Source organism: Aphelocoma coerulescens, chromosome 3, assembly GCF_041296385.1.
Source record: "Aphelocoma coerulescens isolate FSJ_1873_10779 chromosome 3, UR_Acoe_1.0, whole genome shotgun sequence".
Classification (NCBI taxonomy): Eukaryota; Metazoa; Chordata; class Aves; order Passeriformes; family Corvidae; genus Aphelocoma; species Aphelocoma coerulescens.
The window spans coordinates 113,208,790-113,230,546 of NC_091016.1; the positions used below are offsets into that span (position 1 = coordinate 113,208,790).

The 21,757-nt window shown below is 36.8% G+C and overlaps 1 protein-coding gene across 1 annotated transcript; it reads left to right on the forward strand.

Moving 5' to 3' along the window:
- The first annotated feature begins 48 nt into the window (after window positions 1-48).
- Window positions 49-20,017, forward strand: DDX1 (DEAD-box helicase 1). Its single transcript, XM_069011615.1, has 26 exons — window positions 49-112; window positions 2,030-2,081; window positions 2,970-3,033; window positions 3,552-3,581; window positions 3,814-3,910; window positions 5,401-5,448; window positions 5,582-5,665; window positions 7,044-7,127; window positions 7,551-7,627; window positions 8,853-8,925; window positions 9,031-9,107; window positions 9,795-9,909; window positions 10,400-10,538; window positions 11,556-11,616; window positions 12,783-12,881; window positions 13,567-13,656; window positions 14,249-14,437; window positions 15,446-15,497; window positions 15,945-16,091; window positions 16,764-16,855; window positions 17,400-17,472; window positions 17,926-17,998; window positions 18,123-18,165; window positions 18,392-18,487; window positions 19,249-19,369; window positions 19,695-20,017. The coding sequence occupies exons 1-26, from the start codon at window positions 97-99 to the stop codon at window positions 19,823-19,825; spliced, it is 2,223 nt and encodes a 740-aa protein (XP_068867716.1). The 5' UTR covers window positions 49-96; the 3' UTR covers window positions 19,826-20,017.
- Window positions 20,018-21,757: the final 1,740 nt, after the last annotated feature.

Sequence of the window (21,757 nt, forward strand, 5' to 3'; positions counted from 1 at the left end):
GGAACGCGCGCCGCGGTGGCTCCTGCGCCCACCCGGCCCCATAAAGCGGCGGCCGGGCTGCGCGCCTGCGCCGTTCGCGGTGCTCTCGGGGCGAAGATGGCGGCGTTCTCGGGTACGTGGCGCGGGGACCGCGGGGTGTCGGCCTTAAGGGAGCTTCTCGCCTCTGCCCGCTGGCCCCCGGGCTCTCTGCGGCGCCGGGGGGATGCTCCTCGGGCCCTCCCAGCCGGCCCGCGGTAGTGTGTGGCTGACCGTGTATCAGGCTGGAGGTTGCGAGGCCTGCGGGGGATGTATGTGCCTTTCCCCGTGTCCTCGGGCTTCTGCAGGCCGTGACAAGTGGTCATCGGAATGGTTTTGCAGGTTTTATTGCATATGTGGATTCAGCAAAGGGGCTGCTTAAAAGTTAGGCTCGTTCCTCATGCTCATTAGTTTCAGTAACAGGAGCTTTATCGCGACTATTTTCTGTGTGGCAGTGAACTGCATAAATGGATTTTATATGAGAAGTTCTGCTGGGCGATGCGGTTTAGCAAACGATGTGTATTCTATAAACTGTGGGTACGTAATAGTAAACTGTAATTCCAGAGTTTAAATGAGGAAACATCCTTCCTTATGTCCCCTGTCCCATGCAGATATTTTTACAAGTAGGCAGTCAGCTAAGGTCACGGTTCTGTAAAGTTCTAACGTTAATGTATATGGGACTTTTAATTTGTTTTTTTTAACTGAACTTCTTACATCTTATCATGAGGGGGAAATGCTGCATCTTCTTCCTGAGATCTAGAGATCAGTTTGGATGCTACACAGCAGGATTAATTTGGAGGTAGTTGAGGAAAATATCATGGTGTCATTATTTGATTAAATCCTTGTACTTTATATTGAATTAAGCTGTGTGAGTTGGGAGTATTGGAGGAAAATTATGTATGGATCTGTTTCCAACTTGAAATCAGTAGGAATTGATTTTGATTAGTATGGGCAACATTTTTTTGCCTGTGTGAATTGCCTGCTTTTGTAGGAGTGCAGGCCAGCACTTGAAAATATTAAAGTTTCCTGAAATCACATGACAAATAAAACATGTTTATTATTATTTGTATCATAGCAAATGAGAGATTAACTTTTGGCTGCACACATCCATCTGTGCCAGCCCAGCTCAGTCCATGTGCATGCTGTGTCTGAAACCCAGCATGTGGCAGTGCAGAGTGTGTAAAACCTCTGCTTAGAAAGGTGCATATTTATAGTTAAAGGAATTGATTTAGAGTAACCATATGTACCCAAAGAGATGACCAACAGATAAATTGTTATTTTGATGGTATGCTACCATCATTTTGGTTGCTTAGGATTCACCTTCCTCTTGCCCTTATTGTATAGCTGCAGGCTTCTTTTGTTTTCCTTTTTAAATACAGAGGATTTGTTTATCAACATACAAACATGTTTGTCCATATTTAACTTGTGTCTGAGGTACAGCCACTTGATAGGAGTTTGCCAGAAGGGGTATCCAAGGAAAAAAACTTTCAGTGATGGATGTAATTAATAACTTTAGCAAAATCAAGACATTGTCATCTTATTGTACATTCTGTAAGTGTCTAAGGCAAGATTTAGTGAACTAGAGTCTTTATAGGATACAGGTGTTTTCTATTGTTTGCACCTCAACTGTAGAGAGAATTGGGATGTTTGTGATTAGTGAAGTCTTTCCTGTTGTTTGCATAGGCAGTTTCTGTAAATGTGCAAAGATAAGTACCTTGCCCTTGAAATGGTGCTCTGTCCCCAGTGGGTTTGCTTTGCTGCTATGTCTGTACCTGCCCCTGTGCATGCCTGAGTTACTCTGCTGTACATGAGAACAATCCTCAAAGCTGCCTGTGAGGAGGGGATGATGTTTCTTTTCTGTCAGTGGGTGCTGTAGTGCAGGCTGCACATGCTGTTGCCAAAAAAATTAGTTTTCCATGGTTTTGTCTGTAGCTGGAAGTGTTGACACTTGGTAATCTTTTGGGCTATGTTGAGGTAAATAACACTGCTTGATCATTTTTTCCTTGTCTTACAGAAATGGGTGTTATGCCTGAGATAGCTCAAGCAGTGGAGGAGATGGACTGGCTGTAAGTAGGAGTGTGGCAAACTCTTCATTTGCCTTTCAGCAATGTATGACATACTTCTTAAAGCACCTCTGCTGTCACATTAAAGCAAAGTGAAAGTGTATTTTCCTTTAACTGTCACTGCATCTCACGCACTTCTCTTTAGTGTGAAAGACTGAAGAATTCAAATTGTGACAGCAGTGGTAACATTTGAACTTGGACAAGCAGAGCATGACTTCTTATGCTTCAATTCTTTTATTTGACAAATGGCTCTGTCCCTCTGGTTTATTTATTATGTATCATGGGGTTATTGGATGAAATACTGTCACATAGTTGATGCTAGTTCAGTACATGTTTTCCAGACTGTGGTCTGTATTTGTGTCTTTCAAACTTAATGCTTGTGTGTCAGTCTTCTAAAAATATTCTTATTCTTGTGTTTGGTTACTTGTTTGGCCAAATTTTTTTTACTTCAGAGTTTGTTTTGAATTGTCATTCAGAATGTTGTCAATATGGACAAACTTAATGTGTGTAGTTCTTCTAATATGAATGGTATTAATTAGCTGTGATTATCTGAAAATGCTGGTTGTATTTAGTTATCTTCACTTCCTTTTCCAGTTTTGAACGGGAATCTTGTAAATGGGGGCTGCATAAGTGGCTTTAAGGAAAAATTCACTTGAAGAAAGGAAGACAAGGAATATATAGTTAATATGTCTCTTTTATGGTTTGGCATAGTGATGTGACATGTAATCCTCTTACCAAGGTGCAGCTGAATCTGCTGCAAGCTAGGAGGAATAGCAGTTACCTGCTTTATCTTGCAGATAACCATGGTTTCTATGAATTTCTGTATAAGTAAAAGTTTCTTTTTCTGCTGATGTAGAACATTACCTTGTGTTAATGTGTTCTTTCCTGTAGTCTCCCTACAGATATCCAAGCAGAATCCATCCCACTGATCCTGGGAGGTGGTGATGTGCTTATGGTATGTATGCAGGATAGCCCTATTCATAGAAATCCTGTGCCTTTTAATTGTTGTTTGTATGGTCAATTTTGTTCTTTCTATGTGGGTCCACAGTTAGATGAGCTCTTCTGTCCTACTTCAGCAGAAAGTTCTTCAGCTAAAAAGCCTGTTTGGGTTCCTGGTGTGTTTCCAGCTGTTCTTGCAGATGAAATCTAGGGGTATTAGGCTTCATTTTTTGACTTCTTGACAGGCACTGCCTCATGAGTGAGGGCTGTCTGATCTTACCTACTTTGCTTTTGGCTGCAAATGCCAAAATGTAGGGAGCACGGCTGATACTGCCTAAGCCAATGCTGCAGTATCAATAACCTGGAAAGTATCAGATTAGTATGCCTTGTTCATCATGTCTTCTATGGATATCTGTGTTCTTGATTTCATAAACCAAAATAATACTTCCTAAAAAATAAACTTGATTTATCAAAATAGAATTCTAGGACAGTTCTTACAGTCCTAGTTAAACTCTTATGTTTTTCATCCTATAGGCTGCTGAAACTGGAAGTGGAAAAACTGGTGTAAGTAATCATTTAAATGAGCAGAAAGTAAAAGTCTTTTAAGTGGTGAGAGGTGGTGTGTATGCACATATGCAGAGAGTATGTGTATATGTGTTTAAGGCATTGTTGGTAAGTCTTTACCAACATATATTTAGGAATGTATTTCAGTGTTTCTGGCCCTGGGTATTGCACCCCAAAACAAGGCTGGAAATAAGTGTATAACTTGTGGAATGAAAGTAGCTTTTCATTTTAGGCTTTCAGCATTCCAGTTATCCAGATTGTTTATGAAACTCTGAAAGACCAAATGGAAGGCAAGAAAGGAAAAGCCACAATTAAAACTGGAGGGGGAGGTAAGTTTTTATATGTCACACTCCTCAAATTTGAAGCTCTGCTAACTCATGTTGATTTTGTTACCTTTCAAAGTAAAGTTAACCTGACATTAGATAAGTATTTTTTCCATAATTTGGGATAATGTAAATAGAATATCATCATTCAGCACTTAATTAAGCAGTGAATATAAATTTACTGGTGGAATAATGGAAAGAACTGGTGTGTATTGGACTGCAGACTCTTAGTAATGCTCAAATTTTCAGTTTGAGGCTGGCTGATCCACACCTTGGTTTTCAGTGTTCTTCTGAAACCCATGCTAGGTTAGTGCCTTGCAAGATGTGAAGTGGTGGTGGTGGTGTCCATCTTAAAAGAAGGAGTTAAAAAACATCTTCCTGTTGCAGGAATAGGTGAGACCAGCTATGACCCCGTGGAGTTGGTTTGGGCCTCTTAAGTGAGCTTGAGCAGAAAGCTCTTCTAGGCTCGAGCGTATTTTTGTGTGGCTGGGGTAACAGTGTAGGATAATTCAATTCTGCTGTGCTGAGTAGAGCTGTTGTGTTCCTTTTGGCACCTGCCTAGGTTTGGAATTGGGTAACAACATCTTGAGTTGTTACAGGTTTATTCTAGTAAAGATTGAATTGAGCAGGAAATGCACAGGGCCAGAGCTCAGCTATATAGAATGGGTTGTAACCATGATAATACGCTCACAGTATTTGAGTGTCTATTTAATTAAGCTTGCAACTGTAAAGCCAATAATCATGTCCAGTCTGTGGTATTGATAGATTGGTTTTTATGTAAGTGAACAGTATCTGTACAAACAACACTCTGAAGATGTTATAGACATTGTCATCATTGCAACTACTGCTGCACTGGTGACAGTAAAAAAAAAAAAAAAACCACCATAAAATCCTGCTTGAGAGAATGTAATATGGATACACAAATATACTCAGTAAACCTAATTGAAATTACATCTGGTTTTTTTCTCTTTAAATCATGTATAGATTTTATTACAGCATGTTGTTAGGCATATGAAAAATGAAGTCAGAAATTTTATGTGCATGTATCTTAGCTCATTAGTAATGACATTTTAGCTCATAGCCTGAAAAATATCTTAATGTAAGCTTGGAACAGAAATGGCAAATAATGCATTTCAAATTTGTTGTTCTTAATGTAGTTTTGGATATTTTCTAGCTGAATTTGATACTGATTGTGTGGAACTGCCTTATTTTATGAAAGTCTTCATTGGTTTCAGTTGCATTTTTAAGTAACTTAATCTGTGTTCTCCTTAATGGAATAATCTAAACTTCCATAGAATTCCTTTGCATTAAGCATATGTGCTCCTCCCTCAAATTGTAGGCCTTCATTTTGAACTTGTATGAATTTCATTGTAACAAAACTGTTTCCCCAGAAAATTAAGCCAAGCACTGTAGAAGCAATGTGAACTTCTAATTTGAGTTTTCCAGGCTTGCTTTGTTGATTTAATGGTTTTTCTGTTACTGTCTTTCAAACTTAGTGCTCAATAAATGGCAAATGAACCCCTATGACAGAGGATCAGCTTTTGGTGAGTTGTTCTGCTGTTCACTTGAAAACATTTGCTTGGTAAACAAGAATAAAGTAGAGGAAAGCATGCATGAAATTTTCTTTTAAAAGCAGTTAGGCAGTTTATATAACTAAAATTGTCTTGTAATTTTCAGCAATTGGATCGGATGGTTTGTGTTGTCAAAGCAGAGAGATAAAAGAATGGCATGGATGCAGAGCAACTAGAGGAGTGACTAAAGGTAGATATAAAATTATGTGTTTTGAATACTCTTGCAGAAAAGTTTCAGCTGAAATGCCTGCTTTTCACCCATTGTTAATGTAGATGACTGCATTAAAAACTTTCTATCCATCTGACCAAATTTACTGCTAGCTTAAGACTTTGAAATGAAAATACCTCTGTTTTGTTCTCCTTGTGTTGTAAATTACCTTTTCCCTGATAGTGATGCCTGGAAATGAAACCTTCCCAAAAAAAAAAAAAAAACATTAAAATGATAATAGAAACCTTTACTTGAAAGCTTTCAGATACACAGTATGGACAAAACCATGTCCCAGATTAGATTCATACCATTTTAGAAGATTGGGCAGTTAGAATATCCAGCCAATATTGTCCAGTTAGAAGAGCAGTTGGTTAGGTAATCTCCCTGCCAGGGTTCTCCCCCACTGGAGACCTCCACCCTGGTCCTCTAACGCTACCTTTATTATATCTGTGATACATGATACAAAATAAAATGTCCTTGGTAAGCTTAACAGGCAAGAGTAAACAAAATTTTAAGAATGCATTAATAAGAGTTTGTTCACAGTGGGAAAGAAAACTGGAAAAGTACTAGAAGTTATACCTAGACATTTAACAGTCCAGAAAGCTACAAGTACATGGAGAATACATTAAAAGCTGAAAATCTTTAGGCATCATTAGGAGACTGAGTTGAAGGAGGAAAAGTCGTAACTAATATTCATCAGAATGCATTTTTTTAGTTACATGCATAGTACTTTGCATGTAACAGAATAGTTACATGCGCAGTACTTTGAGTTGCTTACTCACTTCACACAGATGTATGCATTCAAAAATTTTATGGTTCTGTGGTTGCAGCAATAGTTGAGAAGGCAACCCTAACACTTGACTCAGAAGCAGTCATCCTGATACTCCAGTGGTTCTAGGTGTGTGTTCAGAAAGACCCTGAACAGTCTCCTTTCATGGGGTGTGCAGATAATTCTGTAGTCTGTGTGTATGTAACAGCCAGCCAGCTGGATGTGCTTCAAGTGGCACAGCCAGTCGTTGATGCTGCGGTATGCTGGTGGTCTGGTACTGATTCTGCAGAACCTTGTGTCCTGAGTTTATGGTTCCTGTAGATTCAGTAGGACCACTCTTTTCTCTTGCTTATCACTCCTTTGGAGCCTTTCACACACTACCTCTTAGTGTGTACTTTGTCTCTTTTGCCTGCTTTTCTTCATTTCATACATAGGTACACACACAACCTTTTCACACAAACACAGTAGGGGATTTTATGACACTTTCAGCAGGACTGGGGATGTTAGATTTGTATGGGCTTAGAAGTAGCAAGACTGAACCACTTTAGTGAATTTGGGTGTTGTATTAGATCCTTTCTTTTTCTTCTAAAGGGAAATACTATTATGAAGTTTCCTGTCATGACCAAGGCTTGTGCAGAGTTGGTTGGTCAACTATGCAGGCTTCGCTAGATCTGGGTGAGTTTCCTTCTAAAGAACCTATATAGGTAGTTTTTATATTCACATGGTATGGCTGCAGTCATGTTCTAGTATTGCAGAGAATGGACTCCTTGGGAAGGATCCCAATATTAGAGAGTTGAAAACTTTTTGTATTTTACTTCCTATAAGTGGAAGTCTTTTGAGGTGGCAGTGTTTTCTTGTCTTATGTGACTTTCTGCCTTTTATGTAATTTTTTTTAATGAAGGTGCATGGAGAATAGTAAAATCAATAAATGTATGGCTGCAAAAGTTCTAGTTTGGTATACATCCAGGTCAGAAGTCTGTAATTAGCACTGTGTATTATTTGTTTATGCGTTAATGTTAGCGATTTCAGTTACTGATACAAAGAGGGAAAAGCATAACCTATCAACCAAAAAATAAAAGCCTATTGTCTTGTCTTCAGGCACTGATAAATTTGGCTTTGGCTTTGGTGGCACTGGTAAGAAATCTCACAACAAGCAATTTGACAGCTATGGTGAGGTAAGCTTAAATTGCATTTGATAGAAATACTATTAAAAGTTTTGCATGTTAGTCTTGTGCTATTACAATCAACTGTCTTTTGAAATAGTGTCCACTTCTGAGGAAGGTTCACAGGGCAAAAGGACAGTGAAACATTGAATTATTTTTAGATAAGAGCTTATTAAGAGATTTGACAGAAGCAGTTGAAAGCTTGAGGCATGATTGTGGTTAGACTGCAATTAGATTGACTCTTATTTAGAAGTTAAAATTTTGCTGTGTGTTACAGGTTAAAAGTTAACTGACCTCTTGAGATTTGTCTTGACTTACTTCAGTTTTAGCTTGAACAATTCAACCCATCTGTATACCTTAGTGAATGTCCAAGTGAGGGCATCGTATTCTGCTTACTAGAAGTTAAAATAGAAGTGATTGCACAACTCTGTAATCTGTCAAAATGCATTATGAAATGCTAATAAAACAGGGTGCACTATTCTGGCTATTGAGTTGGGTTTGCCATTACCTTAATGTACACTTTTAAAGTGTCTGCTGGGAATATCAGTTGTTGGTTTTTGCCTAGTGTACCAGTGGAATTCAAATGTTTAAACATATTTTATATAAATATGGGTATTGCAGCAGAAACTCAAGTCTTTTTGTGGTAATGATTCAATGCCATAAAACCTGCAACTTTTATGACTATTGTAGCTTGTTTAATAGTAACTCTTGAGCTGTTGATTAGAAGCACTGTAATATATGTTATTGAATACCTTTAAAATTAAAAGATCTCAAGATAATTAAATAAAGCATGTAAGTATACATAACATGCACACAGCAGCATCTTCAAGAGGTTTTTTTTATAGTCAAAATACAAGTTTCTGATGTCACGTTTGGTGCTCTAGGCTTAGATTTACATTGTCTAATAAATACATGGCTAATGTGCTTTTCCATAATGCAGAATACTTCCAGGTAAATGATACTTAAATATGTCATTGTCATTGTGTTTAAAGTAAATTTAAAGCAGCAATAAATGTTGGATATCTAAGATCAGTTGGGCAGTTTACTGAAGATTTGTGATCAAATAAAAATACGCTTTCTATTTACAATGGTCTTACTGAAATGAATTGAACTTGCTTCTTTCAAGAGTCAGCATTTAGTAGGGAGAGGCTGGAAAACTAAAAGCTGACAGAATATAAGCACTAAGTCTTAATGCACTGAAAACCTCTTAGCTTCACAAACGTTTTTTCTTTTGCAGGAATTCACTATGCATGATACGATTGGGTGCTATCTAGACACAGAAAAAGGGCAAATAAAATTTTCCAAAAATGGTAAGTTTTAGTCTTTTGGAATTTTATTTGGAAGCTTTCACTGGGGGGGAGGGAGGGAGAGGAATGCATAGACTTGGAGAGTCTGACAACTAACCCTACTTTCAGGGAAGGACCTTGGCCTTGCATTTGAAATCCCACCACATATAAGGAACCAGGCACTTTTTGCAGCTTGTGTACTGAAGGTAACAGGAATATTACAGATGTCCAAGATGATTATAATTTTTCTGTGTTTGTTAGTGAGCTACTTAAGTATAAAATTTGCACAGCGACTTACTGCAGGTGTACGTGTAAAGTCAGTTTTCTTTGGTTTACCAGTATTCACTACTGAAGTAATAATGTGTGTGTTTGCTTTCAGTACCATTTAAGCTAGATGTTTAAATTCAAATTTTAATCTTGTATTTAAAGGTAGAATAGCATGGATAACTAATTCCTAATAACAGTGCCGTGGTGTGTGTATTAAACTTCGATATACTGTTACACAACTGATGTAATTAAATAGCTTGAAAGTCAGATTACATGTTTCATTTGTTCTGAACTTTAACATTAGTGTAGTGTAGTACTGTGTCTTTCTGAGTTACTTTTTGAGTCTATCTCTCAAGCAGTAAAGATTTTAGCAAAACATTTCAGTGGTTAGAGAAATGTATAAGTTCAGAAAAAGTGCTTTGGCTTTTTGTTAGCTTTTTTCTGCTTGTTTGGTTGGTTTTAAGTTCCAGCAAGGTTTCAGTGGTAACTTGGGGAAGAGGAATGTGTAAGATGGGAGAAGAAAAGACCTTCCTCATCTCCTTGTCTGTTTTTTCATTGTTGAATTGTTTCTCATTTTATGTGGTCCCTTGAATCTGTTTGTATGACACAATTTTCTTGAAACCTAGAATGCTGAATTGAAATTCAATTTTGGTGAAGAAGATTTCAAGTTTCCACCAAAAGATGGCTATATTGGTCTTTGCAAGGCTCCTGAGGGTAGCATTGTAAAATCACAACACTCAGGTTAGATTTTACAAACTTCTCTTGTTTCTGTATTCAGGTTGTGTTACAGAGCATCTTTTGATCCCTTTAATTGCTATTAGAAAGATCTTGAACATAGCAGTAATGAAGAAATACTGATACTTCTTTAAAAGTACACCAGATTTTCTTAATCTTAAACCACCAACAATCTTCAGTATTTCAAATGTAGAAATGCATCAGATAAAAGAAGTCCATCTCAGTTTTTCAACAGTGTTATTATAAAAATAAACGTGGGTCTTTATGTTCAGCAATAGAATGGATAATCCTGCATGACCAGTACACCCACTTGTAATTTCTGAACATTATTCTGAATTTATTCATAATTAAGAGAGCAATCACATCAACTTTTAATGGAGCATTTCAAATTATGAGGTTTTAATTACTAATAGAAAATACAAATTTGTTTCCAGTAAAAAATCTCAGAATAGGAATGTAGTTTGTATTAATGGTGATTTTTTTTTTTTCCACTTAGGAAGTGCACAAGTGGTTCAAGCACAGAACCTTCCAAATGCTCCAAAAGCATTGATTGTAGAACCTTCAAGAGAGCTGGCAGAACAAACTTTGAACAATGTAAAGCAGTTCAAAAAATATGTTGATAATCCCAAATTAAGGTAATAGTGAATGTTAGTTGCATTTATGGTATTTTCCATGGATGTAACTTCACAGGGAGATGGGGAAGTTCCACTTTGTAGCTAAGTGAATTATAATCTGCAGTGTTGCTGATAATAGTATCAGTAATAGTCTGCTACCAACCGACCGTCTGACTTTGCAGCTACAGTTAGACCACTTAAGGGTTTTTGCAGGGGGGTTGGTGTGTTTTATCTGTGGACTGGCTTTTTCTCAAAGGCAAATTCGGTGGGTAGGGTTTTTTTTTTTCACTTATCAGTGATAACTAGTATACTTCACGTGCTTTTCTTGACTAAAAACATCATCTGCTTAATGCCCTTCTTTCCTAAACATTTTCCTATGTCCCCATCTCCCTCTGCCCCCTTATTTTGTTTGTTTTTCATCTCCATCAGATAGTTATATACAGGGTCTGTTATCTACAGGACAAATTACCATGGAGATACAATTCTCAAAAATGAATCATCTACAAGTTTCTTCGGTTTAAAGTTGTCTCTGTATTGACTGTGCTTCTAAAACCTAAACATTTCCCTATTCTAAACTGCAGTCTGTTTACAAGAGTGCATTTACTAGAATTGCTGAGGACTGAGCAATGGGAATAGGCAAGCTACAGTGGAAGATTCATTTCGTTTGCTGTTATTTGTATTTCTAACTTTCAAGAACACAGGAAACTTAGTTTAATAAAGTTACATAATTCTTGAGATTTTTAACATTTTTTGTAAGATTAAATTGGTTAAGGTGCTAACGTGATTAATACAATAGCAATGAAGTAATCACGTTCAAATACAGCTTGGAAACAAAGTTTTCACTTGAATTGAAATACAGTACACTACATATGAAGGGATGAATTTCAAAATTGATTTTTTTCCATTATTTCTTAAAATTACTGTTTGGAGCTATTAATTGTCAGGTATCAGTAAAAGAATCAGTCTTCAGACAGATATTTAATATACCTTCTGAATATAATAAATGGGTAAATGTCAAATATATTGATGTAATTTTAGGGAACTGCTGATTATTGGTGGAGTTGCTGCAAGAGATCAACTCTCTGTACTGGAACAAGGCGTAAGTTGTATTTTTTTCATATGATTTAATAGTTTGGGTTCCAAATAACTCATGATGTTGCTAGAGGATAGTAATGGTGCTTCTTGTAACTCATGTAATAATAATAATAAATATGTTAAAAAGAAAATGTGCAGTCGATAACAAGCTCATGTTGCAGCAGTCTAGTAGTTGTTCCTTTACTTCCATGTCAATACAAGTGCTTACAGTACTTAGTCAAATTCTGTTGAAGCCTGAGTACTCCAGAAAATCTTAAAATAAATGTGTAATTGTTTACCATTTGTCCTTAACCAACAAGACAGTTTTCCTACTAACTTCTGTTCCATGTTTTTGTGAATAAAAATAGTCTACAGTTATCAAGGTGAACCTACACTACAAACCAGTCCTACATAGAAGGAAGTGGTCTGGCTTCAGCAGCATGGAATGTGCAATCGATTCAATGACAGTGTAGGGAGAACAGAGTCACAGAATCTTTTTTTTGAGACTCCCTTCTAGAAGTGAAAACACATCACTATTGATAAATTTTTCTAGTGGTTCTAGCTGCCAAAGTACAAATTTTCTTTTAAGCCTACTTGAACTAGAAGATTATTAGACTTCCATGTGAATGCTAAGTTCTTGATTGTAAACCCTTTTGTCTGGCAAAATCTTAAGTTATTTCTATACTTGATAGACTTTGTATCCTTCCACCATGAGAAGAGTTAAATTTATTTTATCCCCATTTAAGAACAAATTTGTTTGTTGGCTTTAGATAACAAAATTACACAGTTTGGGATTTAGGGATGGAAAAAAGGGCCACAGCACTTGCCAAAATAAGGGAAGGCTTCCTCCCTAAGGTAGATTCTGCTAATGAAAGGCCTGTCAAACCAAAATGCAGGTTGCCCAGACAGGAGGTTGTAGGATCCCTTTCCGAAAGGGTACTGAAAATTGTGCTTGGCAGCTATCTAATGTAACTTGGAAATTGTCCTTGATTGGCATGTTAAAGTGGGAGTGGAGGACCAGATGATCTCGAGATTCCACCAACTCAAATTAATCTAGGATTTTATGAAGTTACAATTAATAGTGGATAAAGCATTATACTGATAATTATCTCACAGTGTTAAGCTTAGATAAAACTTATAATACTTCTAGTTAGTTACAGGACCAACTTGTACTCTTTATGTATTTCATAGGTGGATATTGTTGTTGGAACTCCTGGAAGGCTGGATGACCTGGTTGCAACGGGGAAGATTAATTTATCTCAAGTTAGATTCCTGGTTCTGGATGAAGCTGTATGTAGAGAACTAAGTGCTATTTAAATTCTGTTCTTAAATGCAGTTTGATATTTGCAAAAAAGTGTCAGTGAAACATGATTGTTCTATAGTATTTGATAGTTCAGTGGAACAGTTAGATACCTAGACTGTTCCACCTTAATCCTCTCATTGTTTGTAACCATAGTAACCTGCTTTTTTTTCCCCCCCGCCCTTGTAGCCTCTCTGTTAAATCTGTTTGGAATTTTTCTGGTAGAGAAATATATTTCAAATTATATTTACAGGGCATTGAAGTCTGTCCCTGTCACTGCAGGGAACTCAAAGGACAAAGACAAAAATATAACTGTTAGTTAACCTAGCAGGTCTTGAGGCCAGTGAATGTTGTACTCAATATGCTGTGAAATAAGTGCATCTCTCTGATCTGTTGTAGTACAACTGAATATTCACAAAGATTAAATACCTTGGGGTATTAGCTAGGAGTAGCTGCTGAGCTTCTTGTGAAGCACAGCAGCTATACTGTAAATACTCCATATTTTTACTGGGTTTTTTCTCCTTAGTAATAATATCCCTGCCATGCATTGACCTGTCCAGCTAATTAAAAGCAAGAACTTCTGAGACTATAAGTGTATTGCTTATCTAACTCAAGTGTAAAGACTGAGAAATGAGGGATTTGCAGCTTCATCTCTTTTATTTCATCCCCACGTAGGATGGCCTTCTCCTCCAAGGTTATTCAGATTTCATCAACAGAATCCACAGTCAGATTCCTCAGATAACCTCAGATGGAAAGAGACTTCAGGTATGAAATATTTGTGGTTTGGGTTTTTTTTGTTGTGGTCTTTTTGTTTGTTTTGTTCACTTGGATATTTTTTTGTGTGTGGTGTGCTCTGCTTTCAGTTGTTGTCTATTATTTGGTATGGAGCATGCTTTTTTGGAGTTTGATAAAGCTCTTGTCCAAAACTTAACAGTTGTTCAGTGAGTTCACTAATTGCCTGTGAATGTGTATTTTTAGGATTCCAGGTATTGAAGCCTAGTGTTCAGCAGTTTTGAATTTAATTGGAATTATTTATATATAAATGTATCAAAACATGACTGACTACATACTTCATGATTCCTAATGTGTTAATAATCTTGATTCATCAGCTTTCAATAGTTCAGCATTCTTCCTACTAAATAATGGGGTCTTTGTAAGAGAATAGTTAAGCAACTTACTTGTTGCCTTGACTCTTGCCAGCTGAGTGGTTCCTGTGATGAGGAAATCCAATCAGGGACTCTTTTCTGTTATGCTACGTTATGCTATTCAACTATATAACATTCTTCCAGTTCTATTCCCATCTTTTTGGGCTGGGAGGATCTTAACTTCAGTGGTATCCATATGACTCTCTTCTCAGGTGATTGTGTGCTCTGCAACACTGCATTCTTTTGATGTGAAAAAACTATCTGAAAAGATCATGCATTTTCCCACCTGGGTTGATTTGAAAGGAGAAGATTCTGTCCCTGAAACTGTACACCATGTAGTTGTGCCTGTAAATCCAAAAGCTGATAAGCTCTGGGAAAGGCTCGGCAAGAATCATATCAGAGTAAGTAAAACTTCAGGTTATTTGTCCATGTTTACTTATTTAACCTTCAGAACAGGGACCTAGTGTTGAAGGATCTCTGCTGGCTATTGAAACAGCTTAATCTGAAATGGTTTGTTCCATGATAGTCAGCATCATATCAGTGATGTCATAACACTGCTTCTGAACAGCTGAGTATTACAGACATGATTGAGGAGGAGCTTAATAGAGAAACAGTCTATCTGCACAGAGGACGGTGGCACTGTGCTTTTTCACTCAGCTAATGGTCTGTGGTACTTAGTACCTCTTTTCTGACTGGGCAGGAGGAAATAAACCTGCCAGGATGGATCATTCTGTGAGGTAGTTCAGTCTCGAACCCATGTGAGATGAGCAGTTTTTAGAGGAATGGATTTCATGTCAGACTGCATTTGAGACTCTAAATTCTACGTTCACCAGACACCTATTCATGTGAGAAGGTGGTGGTTGTTCAGGTCTTTAGTATTCAGGTTCTGAATAACCTGGGACAGTATTTTGTTCTTGGCAACTCTGATGCAGTTACAAGTCTAGGTTTTCTTAACCCCTCTTTGTCTCTGGAATCTCTGTCACATGTTGTTACTAAGACTTAATGAAAAGGTACTATGAGTTTATTTCTCATGGGTTTACAGTTCATATCTGATTCAGCCTAGCATAGGGAAAAAGATAAGGAACTACTTTGTAATTTAACCATATTTGACAATGCCTTTTGATTCAGGTTTGTTCGGGATTTTTTTAATTCTTCACTTTGTTCAAAGGTGTTTTCTGTCTAGTGTCCACATAAATAATTTTAATTCCCTTTTTTATGAATAAGTTTTGTGGGCTTAAACTCAAGCCTTTCCTTTAGCTAAAGGCAGATTAACTTGGCTGGTGGACGAACAGAATGCTAAGATTATTTTTAAACTTTGATTTCTTCCTAGTTATAAGTCAATGGAGTTAAGTATTTCTCTGTGAAGAGAGGACTAACGACTTGGGGGGCTTTTTTGTGTTTGTCCTTAGACTGATGAAGTACATGCAAAAGACAATACACGGCCTGGCGCTAACACTCCAGGTAATCAGCAACACTAAGAAATAGCTTGTGAAATTTTTGTTAATGTTTTGAAGTAAAGGTAAATTGTAGTAGTTAACTAGCCTTGAGTCATGTTCCTCCCAAAATTTTATTTCTGTATTCTCATAGTCTTTAAGAGAAATGTATTTCTGTAATTGGGGAGTGGGAAAGAAACTTGAACATATATTTTGCAGATTTGTAGACAAGTGTTTGTTGGTCTGTATAAAAAACCTGAAACTTTTGAGTGGTTTTGTTCTTTCTGTATTATATCACCTTGGAGTCTGGGAGCGTTGAGGGGAGAGGTAGAAATTGAAGGTTTACCTTACTTGCTCTAACAATAAAAGTTTTAACTGTCTACTGGAAGGCTAGAGAACTTTAAAGGTATGCAGTTCAAAGGTTCTTCACGTTTTTAAACAATTTGAGTGAAATAACTTCTTTATTTTTATTTAGAAATGTGGTCTGAAGCTATTAAAATTCTAAAAGGAGAATACACTGTTCGGGCAATCAAAGAGCACAAGATGGACCAAGCCATTATTTTCTGCAGGACTAAAATAGACTGTGATAATATGGAGCAGTACTTCATCCAACAGGGTGGAGGTAATGCTTTCATGTTAACCTTACTCTGCTCACTTTTCTCACTTCGTGTTTTTTCAACACCAGAATTGTATGATGAGGTCACCAATACTAGGACACAGCACAAATAAAATTGTGCTTCAGTTTTTTTTATGTACTGACTGAGCATAAAGTTCAGGGTTTGGTAGCAGGCAGCTGCAGGGGTGCTGTTTGTGAAAGAAAGCAATGAACTGTCCTGTACCTGTTCCAGACAGTTCTGAAATGGATAGAAACCCATCATGCACCAAAATTTGAACCAGTGAGAAGAGTATATGGTGCCTCTGCTGAAACATATTAGTGAAATTGATAGCTGGTAAGGGCAAGAGACATGGGAAGAAATCTGTGTATACAAATATATATACATAAGGAGACACAGAAGGAGAAATGTGGAAGAAAACGGGAACAGTGAAAGGGGATGTGTTTGGAGAAGGGTGAAGAACAGATACTTGAAGAAATGGGGAAATTTTAGAGCAGGAAGGAGTAAGGAGAAATGCTTGCGCAGACCTGCTCCAGGGAGGAAGGGTATTTCACTCTTTGTCTTGGGTGTTTTTCCCCCTCACCAATGCTTGGGGGGGAAGTTTTTTGCCCATGAAAATTTTTTCTGGTTCTGTATCATAACTTACATGTGATGTTATTAATGCATACAAACTCTTTCAGGCCCAGATAGGAAGGGACATCAATTCTCATGTGTCTGTCTCCATGGTGATAGAAAACCTCAAGAAAGAAAGCAAAACCTGGAAAGATTTAAGGTGATGCAGCAGATTCTTGAAGGCTTTTTCCTCACCTCCCAATATCTGAATTCGTATGTTAATTTGTGTTCCTAGTTCTCCATTTAAATTAAATTGCAGTCAAATGCTGTATGTCCCACTTCCTGAAATTGTGAGGCACATTTTCTGTAGCTGGAAGTCTGTACTGGTAATCAAAATGACCTTTGTGAGTTTTAATTGAGAAGATAGTAGGCTTATTTTAAAATAAAAACCTAACTTTAAACTCTGTAGCAATTACATTGTTTTTTAAAGTCTTTAGTACTTGATTTCTAAAAAAAAAGTTACTAAAATATTACAGTTTAGTTTTGATTAGGCTAGGCTGTTTGTTGATTTTTGCTTGCCTTATGCTGTTGGGGAAAGAAACAAGGATGTAAATTGACCAAGCTACTCATGGGTTTATTTGAAGTGTTCTTAAATGTACAGAGACACTTTAAGGTGAAGTAAGTGCAGAGGACTGTGGTTTCACTGCCTGGGATTTTGCTTGCTGTATTTAGCACAACGCTTCATTACAACTCTGTTTTTGCAGAGAGGAGATGTCCGTTTCTTGATCTGCACGGATGTTGCTGCTAGAGGAATTGACATTCACGGAGTTCCATATGGTAAGACACAACTCTTTAAACTTAAGCTGTTGAATTGCATTAGAGCTTCAATATGTTTGCAGTCCAGTCCACTAGTTAAAATAAATATGTGACCTATAGCATAATTTTAAAAGATGTAGATATTGAAGGATTTAAACTAGGCAGTATTTAATTTGGTTGTTTACCATAAGGTCTCAAATACCTGCTGATATTCTGCATTTTTGGGAATTGTTCATTTGGTTTTCCATTCTTGCCAAAAAGTAATCAGGGAGAAAACAGTTGGAGAGTGAAAGCTTTATCGCAGATATTGCAAGTTACACCTGTAACTGTTGTAATAGACTATATGTACATAGGCTAAGGAGAGGATTTGCAGCAATCAAAATCATACTTATTTTAGGTGTCTGATCTTGACTTTAGCTCACATACTAAAAAAAAAAAAAATCTCGTGTTCTTTATGGATTGTGTCTTACACAGTTATCAATGTGACACTCCCTGATGAAAAACAGAACTATGTTCATCGAATTGGGAGAGTAGGCAGAGCTGAGAGGTACGTGTGGGTTCAGAGCAGTCATCAGATTTTCTTGATTTTTTTGTTGTTGTTGTTATTGTTTCACAAGTTGGCAGTAGTTACTGAAATACATTTCTCCCTCCCTTCTCCCCTGATATTTCAGGATGGGTTTGGCAATCTCCCTTGTGGCAAAAGAGAAAGAAAAGGTAATTATACTCCAAAGCAAAGATGAACAGACATTTTCACTGAAGATCTATCCGCAGCTGCTGTCTTCACAGTCATATCCTGCACTGAATATTGCTTATTTGTCTGTGCTCAGTTGAAAGAGAACTTAAACATACTCCTGAATTCTTTTTCATGCTGTAATTAGTCAAAATGAATGACCTAAATTCTATTTCACAAAGTTTAGAAGTTGTTCTCCATTGTTTCTAGGTTTGGTATCATGTATGCAGTAGCCGTGGAAAAGGGTGTTACAACACTAGACTGAAGGAAGAAGGAGGTTGTACCATATGGTACAATGAGATGCAGGTAAGCATTTTGCTTAAATGTTCCCTAATTCCTCTAAAAGACTTAGGAATAAAGTTCTTGTTTCACCTGTGTAGTTGAAGTACAAAGCTAGTCTTAGGGTGTTTATAACCTTTGATTCCATTTGAAGAAAAAAATAAAAAACTTCTCAAGTTACATGTTCTGTAAGTTGTTTAATTATAAAAGCTTATTTTAATATTCACAGCCAATTCTGTTGGAGTCTTACTTTCAGCTTCCCTATAGTCTTCTTAATCAAAATCTGTTAAGATTTAGAGGATGTTAGTTGTACACTTCTGTTTGGATGGTTTGTTGCAAAACTGTAAGTAACTTAAAACTGTTGTTTCTCTAACCTGGAAATAGTTTGTCTCTTAAGTAGGTTTTCACTGGGGTTTGTATACCAACTTTGAATGCTTGTTAAAAAGCAATACTTCCCTTCTTTCTCTAATGAACAAGGGTATATACATCATCTGGGGTAAAATAAGCTTGAACTATGAGCTCTTTATTATAAATTAGCCTCATTCATACAAGTAGGGTAGCATATGAAATAAAGACTTCTAGGTAGGGTAAAGACATTTTGAAATTGGAACTGAACTTACATAGTCTGAGCTAGTAAAAATGTGTTAGTCTTCAGCATCTGTGACCAAATTGTTTTCTGTGTACCATTCCTGTTCAAACTACTCAAATGTGACTGTTGAGAACACTGGTTTGACTAGTCTTGGATCATAAGAGTACTTAAAGCCTTCTTGGGGTTTTTTTTCTCTTAGTTGCTGGGGGAGATTGAAGAACACTTAAACTGCACTATTGCCCAAGTTGAACCAGACATAAAAGTACCAGTGGATGATTTTGATGGGAAAGTTACATATGGGCAGAAAAGAGCTCTGGGTGGTAAGCAATGACCTACTCTCAAGTTCCCTTGCTATGCAGTGCTGTTTCCTGGTTGTCTCCTGTGTAACTACAGAATAATAATAAATAAATAATATATTATAAATAAATGGATTATAAAAAGCTGCTCGTTCTTTGCTACCTTCTGCATTTGTTACATGCAGCCTGTTGGTTGCAAGTGAGAAGGGTATGTGTATACCTGTTTTGGTTTGTGCTTTTTTTTAACAAAGTAATTAATTTTAACTTTCTGAATGACTGTGGTTGAGCACTATTAGTTCTGCTGAAAATGGCTTTGAACACGTAATTTAGATTGTGTCTCTTTTGGCAGGTGGACTGTATAAAGGCCATGTGGATGTTCTGGCACCTACAGTACAAGAGCTGGCTGCCCTTGAAAAGGAGGCTCAGACATCTTTCTTGCATCTTGGCTATCTTCCTAACCAGCTGTTCAGAACATTCTGATTGTGCCACAGTAGGGAAAAGGCTTGAGTTAATAAATGCTCTGCCCTGCAAATACAAAAATCCTACAGTCTCTGAGTAGAGGTAGTTAGAAAGTAATTAAAACTAAATATACTTCTTGCATGATGAACAGAGTGTTCAGCACTGTTCAGTTAGCTGCTCTCTCAATAAAATAAAACAAGTTTAAAGATGAAATGGTTTTGTTTGTTTTTTTGCCTTAACGGATTAATTTGCAGAATCATTCTTTTCATTGTTTGTTGATTTATTGAAAGTACCAGAGTAGTTAAGCAAATCTGGGAGGAGAGTTATATATTTGTACTTACTTATATTTAAAATTATTTAACTATTTGTGTATTGTAAATTTTTAATGCTGGACTGACTAAAGATAGATTCATATTCATTCAGACAGTTCATATTTAAGAGACTAAATAAGAAAAAAACAGACGTAAAGTATGTATTTGAAGCTCTTTGTTACCTTAAACCCCTACATCTAGGCTGATAATTGCATTTTGATTCTGTAGGTCTAGACTTCTCAAAGTTAATGTTTCTTAAATGTCTAAAATGGATCTTGTACAAAGATTTCTACAATACTCTTGAATTCATAGGGGAGTACCAAACAAATATCAAGGCAGTTCATAAAACTGCAGGAAAAGCTTTTTCATGCAGCAGTATAGGTTGAAGTATTTAATGCCTCTTGTGCTGCTTTCAGACAGGTTGAATTTATTCTGATCAAACTACTGTACTCAAATGTGGCTTCTTTTTAGCTTTTTTTTCTCCAGAGACTTTTCTAATGATAATTAGAAATTTCAGTGACTTTGCATGCAAATTGTCATTCAAAATATCTCAGGTCATTGGGAATGCCAGACAACCACAAATCAAAGTAAGCTTTTGTCTTCCTTGTGAAGTCTTCTTCTCACAGAACATTCCATCCCATTGCAAAAGTCAGTGAAAATCAATTTAAAATCAGGTTGAGCAAATAATTATTGGTGTTACCTGGAGAGGGCAGACTGAGAGACCCAGGGATTATAATAGAAAACAGATTTCTCATTAATTTAAACAAAGTATTGCATTTACAGCAATTTATGTGATACTGTTTGATCCCGAGGAGAGGGGAGGTTACATGGGATGCTTATCATTAGAACTTGGGAAGAAAAGTTCTACCATGTGTTGCATTGGTCTTGTCAGACAAGAGTAATGAAATCTGTCAACCATAAGTCAATCAAAATTTATTTATTGCAATGCCTAAAATCATTAAGATGCAGAAAGAATCAGATCATTCATGTTTGCCAGTTGAAGCTGAGATTAAAACCAGTTTCATCTAGTTTAGACATATATCTTAGGAAATATTTTTAAATCACTGGAAAATGGTGGACAGATGGAATCAGAGGCTTAGAAGCATTGATCTTTTTTTTTTTTTTTAAATGTGACATTCTAAATTTGTTACATGTTCCAAGTGCTGATATCTTTTAAGATTTGCTGTTGGGTATCCAAACTTCAGTGAATAATTACAAATTGTGACTATTTAGGACTGAAAAAAAAAGATGCTAAAAATGAAAATTGCTTTAGGAATATAACCTAGGCATGCCAATTCTTACGTAAAATTTGTATTTTCTTGGTGCTGGAGCTGAAATTACTACAATGACCTGATGTGTACTTGCTTTCAGAAGGGTTTTGCTGATATGCCTTCAAATGCAGTAGCATGAAAGAGGTACCGGGGGAGTTTCTGGTTGAGAGGCTTTAAAGGTTGTGTGAGATGTCAAGAACTTACCTGTTGTGCTAAATGGCAAAAAATCCCCACTGCCCTGATCAGTAATCTCTAGGAAAAGTGTTTAGATAAGCTGGCATATGAAAGGTAGCAATTGTTTCGAGGGATCTGGTCTGGGGGTTTTATGTTCCAGTTACTGCTGTCTTAAACCACTAAGTTGGACTTACTGG